At 61.7% G+C, this 7,563-nt stretch overlaps 2 protein-coding genes across 3 annotated transcripts in view; one reads left to right on the forward strand and one right to left on the reverse strand.

The window, feature by feature from the left end:
• The window catches only part of ALKBH4 (alkB homolog 4, lysine demethylase), a 7,430-nt gene extending 5,091 nt beyond the window's left edge, over positions 1–2,339 (reverse strand). The window contains exon 1 of one of the 2 annotated variants that reach the window (XM_024745256.1): positions 1,991–2,339. In XM_024745256.1, the coding sequence (XP_024601024.1) occupies positions 1,991–2,326 (336 nt within the window). In that variant the 5' untranslated portion in view covers positions 2,327–2,339. Of the gene's footprint in view, positions 1–917; positions 1,155–1,990 lie in introns of those variants that run through there. The other variant, XM_024745258.1, reaches the window with a different exon arrangement.
• LRWD1 (leucine rich repeats and WD repeat domain containing 1) overlaps positions 1,983–7,563 on the forward strand; it is a 7,027-nt gene continuing 1,446 nt past the window's right edge. Inside the window, exons 1-11 of the mRNA XM_024745255.1 lie at positions 1,983–2,404; positions 2,915–3,149; positions 3,249–3,365; positions 3,818–3,958; positions 4,204–4,308; positions 4,570–4,692; positions 4,771–4,885; positions 5,080–5,189; positions 5,390–5,597; positions 6,102–6,174; positions 6,269–6,409. Coding sequence (XP_024601023.1) covers positions 2,325–2,404; positions 2,915–3,149; positions 3,249–3,365; positions 3,818–3,958; positions 4,204–4,308; positions 4,570–4,692; positions 4,771–4,885; positions 5,080–5,189; positions 5,390–5,597; positions 6,102–6,174; positions 6,269–6,409 — 1,448 coding nt within the window. The 5' untranslated portion in view covers positions 1,983–2,324. The remainder of the gene's footprint in view (positions 2,405–2,914; positions 3,150–3,248; positions 3,366–3,817; positions 3,959–4,203; positions 4,309–4,569; positions 4,693–4,770; positions 4,886–5,079; positions 5,190–5,389; positions 5,598–6,101; positions 6,175–6,268; positions 6,410–7,563) is intronic.

Here is a 7,563-nt window from a genome sequence, read left to right on the forward strand (position 1 = left end):
GGGAGGCCCCCAAACTCAAAAAAAAAAAAAAAAAAAAAGCAAAACTGGGAGTTCCCTGGTGGTCTAGTGGTTAGGATTAGGTGCTTTCACCATCATGGCCTCAGTTCAACCCTTGGTCGGGGAACTGAGATCCCGCAAGCTGAGTGGCACGGCCCCATACATACATACATACATAAAATTTTGGGAAAAAAACCCACAAAAAACAGAGCAGAACTTGCCAGTCACCCAGAGGAGTGCCAGACAACCTCCTGTGGCAGGGCCTTCAGGATCTGCCTCTGGTTCTGAGCAGAGGCCACCCTTCTCCTGGGCCTCCAGCCAGTGACCCAGCACAGGCCTGGCCATTTCTGCCCAACGTGGGACTGCCTACCAGGCCGTCTTTGCTCCGGAGCTTCCGGTTGGGTTGGCCAGGACTTTGTCAGATCTACAGGGCAGTCTGAGGTGTTCCCTGCCCAGTGAATTCTGCGTCCTCCCGCTTTATGTTCTACAGGCATCGCCAGCACCCACACCCCAACCCTGAACCACCATGTCTCTGTCTCCTGGCACCTCACATGGGACACACGGAAAGTTAAGGAGTCATCCCGTACATTTCACTCGTCCCTCAGCCATCAGGTTGGGAAGATGCTACCCCCGCGGTGCCCTGAGCCTCCACACCCACAGCCATGGGCACAGTTCAGACCTCTGGCAAGGTCTGAAAAACTCTTTTTTTAAGAAAGTTTTTAACTGTGGTCAAATATATACAACCACATATACGTTATACCTTTAAAATTGATCCTCAGCCACATTTTAAGTGCACATTTCAGCGTGTTAAGTATATCACATTGTTGTACAACCAATCTCCAGAACTTTCTCACCTTGCAAAACTAAATCTACCCATTAACACCTCTCCCCCTCCCTTCCCCCCAGCTGCTGGCACCCACCATTCTTTTCTGTCTCTGTGAATTTGGCGACTTTACACAAGTGGAATCGCACAGCATGTCTTCCGCCTGGCTTATTCCACTCAGCATAACGTCCTCAGGGTTCAGCCGTGTGGTGGCACGTGCCAGACTTTCCTTTCCTCCTTTTTTAGTACCGAGTAATATTCCACTGTACGGATGGACCACATTTCGTTCTTCCTTTCATCTGTCCGTGGACACTTGGGCTGCTTCCACCTTTTAGCTATTGTGAGTAACTCTGCTATGAACATGGGTGTACAGATATCTCTTCATGACCCTGCTTTCAATTCTTTTGGGACCATATCCAGAAGTGGGATTGCTGGGTCATATGGTAGCTCTACATTTAATTTTCTGAGGAACCGCCACTGTTTTTCACAGGACCTTCTGAGCTTTTATCACGGACACTGTGACAGTTTCTTCACTGGCTTCCCAGCCTCCTTTTCTTCCTATCCACCCCTCCCCTTCCCAGGATCTTTCTAAAATTCACAGGTAACTTCCTTTAAAACCCTCAAGAGCTCGCCATGGCCCTCAGCACAGGTCCCGCCCGCCTTCCGTGGTCAGGCCCCACCGACCTCATCTCCCTCACCTGAAGCATCGTCCACCTTCCCCAGGCCTTGGCCCAGCTGGAAGGCCCTTGCCCCGCTCAAAGCCTCTGAGTCCTTTTCTGTTAATTCGTTGGAATGAGTTTCCTCCTTGCCCGTTTCCGTCCAAGGCCTTCTGGGGCCCTCTGCCCTGGTTTTCAGCACCCCCTACTCTCTCCGTGTCGTCTAACCACGAGCCCGTGAAGCTTCCAGCCCCAGACACGGGGGGGCTACGTTTGCTGTCAGACTCCCCCCAGGTTCCAGAGGTGAGCTGTTGGTCGGACTGCATCCACGTCCCAGCCCCTTTCCCACTCCAGGCCCACTGCTCGAAGCCCGCATCTCCTCACCCCGCAACGCCCCCATCGCCAGGGCCGCTGACACGGTTTGATCCGGAGCCCGTCTTCACGGTCAACCCGGGCCTCAGTTTCCCCGGATGAAGAACGGAGTTGTGGGCGCGGCCCCTCTCCCAGCCCTCACCTGGTGCTGCCAGGGCTGGTCACCTCCGCGCTGCCGCTCGCAGATTAGACAGGTCCGGATACCCTTGCAACCACATTCCCGAAGGACCTCTGGGGCCACCACCGCCACAGCCGCCATCGCCGCGTCCTGGCGGCCAGGGCGCAGGCGCGGGGCCGCGGGCGCCGCTGGGAGTTGTAGTGCGCGCGCAGGGTACGAGGTCCGCGCGGCCGCTTCCTTCCGGTCGCCGCCGCCGACGGATACGCGCGGCGCCACCTCCTGGAATCGGACAACCGCCGGCGCCAGCACCGGATTCGCGTGCCGCCGATCGGGTCCCCGCGGGCCGCGCCTCCTCGCCATGGGCCCCCTCTCGGCGCGGCTGCTGATCCAGCGGGGGCGACCCAAGTGCGACCGGCTGGGGAAGATCCGGAGCCTGGAGTAAGGGCCGGGGCCACACCGCCCTCCACCAGGGCGTGGGTCGGCAGACGGTTGGGAAGAAAGCCTGGGACCGTTCCTCTCTCCCTGCCCGGCCCCGTTATCACCCTGTCGGTTCGACAGAGTCTTTAATCATTCGGGACAAACGCCGTTCTCTCGTTATGAGATGGGTCTGGTAGGCCCGGAGCGGCATTACCTCAGAAGAGGGTCCGGGCTGCTAGGGAGACAGTCTTGCAGAAAGAATATGGAGCAACCTGTTGAGAGAATTACAGAGGACTGGGGAGCACAGAAAGCCCCCCTAGAGGATCAGGAAAAGCATCCTGGAGGGGGCCAGCTGCCCCAAGTTATAAAGTAGGGACAGGGTTAAAGAAAGTGGGGGAACGTTGCGGATCGGCCATGCACGCAGGAGAAATGTCAGGTGCAAAAGCCGTCGGAGGCAACCTGGGCTGCCGTGCGTGCGGGGTGGGAGGCCTGCCTGCCCCCTGAGCCCGCCCTGTCTGCCCCTCTCCCCAGCCTGTCAGGGATGAATCTGCTCTCAGAGCACTTGGACCCCAAGCTGCTGAGCCGCCTGAAGCAGCTGCAAGAGCTGGACCTCTCCAACAACCAACTGGAGACGCTGCCCGCCAACCTGGGCCTGTCCCACCTGCGCATCCTCCGCTGCGCCAACAACCAGTTGGGCGACGTCACTGTCTTGTGCCAGTTCCCACAGCTCGAGGAGCTCAGCCTGGAGGGCAACCCCTTTCTGACAGTACGTGGGCGGCCCCGCATCCCGGGCCAGCACCCTGGGGGCTCGGGCTCAGCCACAGGCTGGGGTGACCCCGAGCCACTCTCCTCCCTCATCCCCCAGGTCAGCGACAACCTGAAAGTTTCCTTCCTCCTGCCCAAGCTCCGTAAGGTCAACGGCAAGGACGCTTCTTCCACTTGCTCTCAGGTGGAGAACCTGAACCGGGAGCTGACCAGCAGGGTAAGGGGCGGGGCGGTGTCTCTGGTGCTTGGGAGCAGTCGGGGGCCTTGAGGAGTGAGTGACAGAACTGGACATTTGGAGGACACCAAGGGGGGTTACAGGGGCTCTCTGTCCCAACCCCAAGTGGCCCTGAGCCCCTAGCCCGACCTGTTGCTTTGAGCTTGGCTGTGGCGCTTGGCCTCTTGTCCTTGGAGGTCCTGCCCTGGCAGGGGAGGCTGGGACGCTTTCACGGTGTCTTTACCCCGGGCCAGCTCCTCCCTTCAGGGCCTGTCTCTCCCTCTGTGTTGCTTGCGTTTGTGCAACCTGCAGCTGAGAAAGCTGTGATTCGGGGAGGCGTCCCAGAGGCAGTGAGGTTGAGACAGCTCTGGCCCTGAGATTAGAGGCAGAGGTGCCACAGAAGGTCCAGGAGAGCCGGGGTGGGCTGAGCCTGAATCTGGTCCCTCTTGTGCCAGGTCACAGCTCACTGGGAGAAGTTCATGGCCACACTGAGCCCAGACGAGGAGGCTGAGAAGGCCCAGGCAGACTTTGTGAGGTCGGCCGTCAGAGATGTCCGCTATGGGCCCGAGTCCCTCAGCGACTTCACCCAGTGGAGGGTATGTCCTCACCCCGCTGTGCTGGGAGTCGCTTCTCCCAGCTCCTCCCTGGCTGCCACAGCCTGAGCCGCCCTGGAGGTCTCTGGCCATGAGGGGATGTGGGGAGTGGGCAGGTCAGGGAAGGAAGCCCTATGGGCTGGAAGGACTCTTCCCCAGCTCGGGAAGCACCCTCTGACTGGGCGTCTGGGGAGGGGCTGGAGGCCCCCGGGATGTGCTCAGCTTCCTGATGGCCTGGCCCCACCCAGGTGCGGATGATCTCTGAGGAGCTGCTGGCCTCTGGTGGGACTCAGGTGCATGAGGCAAACATCTCAGAGAGGCCCCCAAAAGCCACCGCTATCCAGGAGCCTAGGGTGAGTGGTTCCATGGGGCTCCCGGGCTCCCAGGGCCTGCCCTGGCCCTTCCTGCCTCGGGAGGCATTAGGAAGACGTCCTGGCAGTGTGCCCAGGAGACGGCCTCCTATGCTCGAGCTGGTTCCCTCTGACCCTGGTACCCCTGGCCTCCCGTACCCATGGGAAGGTGCAGTGCAGCCTCTGATGGGGAGGAAGGAAGCCCTGGGCAGATGGACACATGGTCACCAAGCCCTCGGGTTGCCCCCGCCCCCTCCTCCACAGGCCGGGCCAGTGGCCTCGAAGCGGCCAGGTGATGGCCCAGTCAACGTCTCTCCCAACAAGCGGGTGTGCACCTCCCCGTTGGCCCAGGTGGAGGGCAGCCCTGTGGGCTCTGCTGGCAGCCAGGTGAGCTAGCAAGGTGGCAGGGGGCGTGTGGTGGGAGCAAGGCCCGGGGGCAGCCATGACCCCCCTCTGCTCCCACAGACTGCCCTGCAGCTGGAGCCCCTGCACTTCCTGCAGTGCCACAGCAAGAACAACAGCCCTCGTGACCTGGAGACCCAGCTCTGGGCCTGCGCCTTCGAGCCAGCCTGGGACGAGGGCACGTCCTCGGGGGGCAGGCGGGGCGAGGGCCACAGGGAACAAGCAGGGCAAGCTTTCTGGGCACGGGGCCTGGGAATACCACGTGCAGGGGCCGCCTGGGTGGACGGGGGAATCGGGAGGGACAGAGAGCTCAGTGTCCTCAGGGTCAGGACAGGGGGCTGCAGTGGGTCACCAGGCTGACTTCTCAAACAGGGCAGGCAGGGGCCACATCCCAGACCGTGGCCACGTGTGGCGGGGAGGCCGTGTGTGTGATCGACTGCCAGACGGGCATCGTACTGCACAAGTACAAGGCGCCCGGTGAGGTGAGTGCCGGGGCCCTGCTCCTGCAGCACGACAGGCAGAGCCTTGGCTCCCGGGGGTAGGAGTGCTGGGGCCGGGGGGCCAGACTCGGCCACCTACTCACCAGCTGACCTTTTTATTTGATGCTGGGCTTCCGTTCCCGGGCCTGATCCTGCACGCGTGTAGCTCTGCCCCTCGGTGACCCCTCCCCTTCCCTCCCCAGGAGTTCTTCTCAGTGGCCTGGACGGCCCTGACGGTGGTCACACAGGCAGGCCACAAGAAGCGCTGGAGCGTGCTAGCAGCTGCAGGCCTGCGGGGCCTGGTCCGGCTGCTGCACGTGCGGGCCGGCTTCTGCTGCGGGCTCATCCGGGCCCACAAGAAGGCCATTGCGACTCTCTGTTTTAGCCCCACACACGAGACCCACCTCTTCAGTAAGACCCCCTCCCCGAACCTCCGGGGCTCCCTTTGCACCTGTCCTGCAGCCTGACGCCTCAGGACTCCTTCCTGGGATGGCAGGGAGCTCCTGTGGCTGGCGGGCCTCATGCTGGCTGCCGAGGTCAGTGCAGACCGGTAGGAACATCAGGGCTTCACGGACAACTGACCAGGCTTCAGATTCTGTCTCTTCCCCACAACCTGCTCTGTGGCTTTGGAGGTTTCTGACAACCTGGGCCACGTCCGTGACCTGGGGACCTGGGTGGATCCCCTGGCCCTCTGGGTGTGATGAGGGTGATATCTGAGCGGAGACTGGGGGACGTGGCTGCGTGGCGTGGGGCACATAGGTTAGAGTAAGATAAGGATGGTAGGCCCTTGAGTCTTTCTCCCAGCCGTGGCCCTCCCTCCTTGCCTTGGGGCCGTGGCCTCAGCCTGGGATGCAGCCTGCAGGAGGGAGCAGGGCCTCCTCAGGGCCACCTCTCTCCTTCCCATCCCCTCCTCAGCGGCCTCCTATGACAAGCGGATCATACTCTGGGACATCGGGGTGCCCAACCATGATTACGAATTCCAGGCCAGGTGATGCTTTGCAGCAGGACTTTGGGGGATGGGCGTGGGGGTGGGCACACACCTGAGTCTGTGGCCTCACGCCCTCCCTCTCACCTGCCGGCAGCCAGCTGCTCACACTCGACACCACCTCCATCGCCCTGCGCCTCTGCCCCGTCGCCTCCTGCCCGGATGCCTACCTGCTGGCCGGCTGCGAAGGCGGCTGCCGTTGCTGGGACGTGCGGCTGGACCAGCCTCAGAAGAGGAGGTGAGAACGGGCAGGGGTGCCCTGAAAGCCAGTCCTCGAAGCCGGGCAGCCCCCAGTCCCGGTGTCTGACCCCAGGCACGCCTGCTGCAGTGATGCCTGCAACACGCCCCCTGCCCTGGGCAACCAGAGGCTGTTTTCACGGGCCTCCTCACAGAGCTGTCCTGTGCCCACCTCCTGCCCACCTCTTGAGGAAAGGTCCATTCCCTCTCTGGGCTCGATCACCTCATCACTGCCCAGGTCCTGCCACTCACCAGCAGTGACCTTCCTCTGCCCAACGTGATCTTGTCATCTGCAAAGTGGGGACAGTAACTCACATCCCAGGGCTAGTGGAGGACAACGGGATGGTGTCTGGGCCAGAAGGTCCAGAAGAGCCAGGTGAAGGCGTGTGGCTCCTCTGTATCACCTGGAAGGCCTGAGACAGTGCTCGGCGGGGGTCCTCTGACCTTGTGCGGCCCAGAGCCTGGTGGGGGAGACAGGCATTAAAACCCCACGAAGTGCGATGGATGTCAGCTACAGAGGAAGGAGAATAAGGTGCGCCGAGAGGAGCAGGGAGGCCGAGGGGACTCCGAGGTGACCAGTGGCAGATGGACAGGTCCTCAGGCTCATGCTCTCCATGACTCCCAAGGGAGTCACGTGGGCAGAGGCAGGAAGGGTGCTCACACGGGGGAAGTGCAAAGGGCCAGTGGCAGGGACAGCTGGCCACAGCTTGGAGAACTGGAGGGATTGGCACAAGGTGATGTGGCAAGGTTGCCTGGGCCAGGGGATATACTGGCCCTGTGGGCCCTGGTGAGATCTTGAATTTTATCCTGAGCGTGGGGAATAGCGTGGCAAGAATTTTAGGGCAGGTGGCAGGAGGGAACTGTAGTGACACCTCAGCACAGACCATGGCGGTTGTCCAGCCAGGTGTTGGTGGTGTCCCCCTGCCACACCTGGGAGTCAAGCCCTGGGCCTGCCTCCTCCCTCCCTGCCTGGTCCCCAAGTCCTGTGGCGTCTCCCCCACGTCTCAGATGTGTCTGCTGCTCATGGTTGGTACTCAGCTGCCTTTCTGGCTCCAGGACTCCGGGTAGCTGCTGGGTGGCCTCTCCAAGCAGTGTGCCCACAGCCACTCCCCACTGTCCTCAGGGTCAGAGCAAACCGCCCCCCCCCCCCCCCCC

The sequence above is a fragment of the Neophocaena asiaeorientalis genome, unplaced genomic scaffold (genome assembly GCF_003031525.2).
Source record: "Neophocaena asiaeorientalis asiaeorientalis breed wild unplaced genomic scaffold, Neophocaena_asiaeorientalis_V1.1 scaffold461, whole genome shotgun sequence".
NCBI classification, from domain to species: Eukaryota; Metazoa; Chordata; class Mammalia; order Artiodactyla; family Phocoenidae; genus Neophocaena; species Neophocaena asiaeorientalis.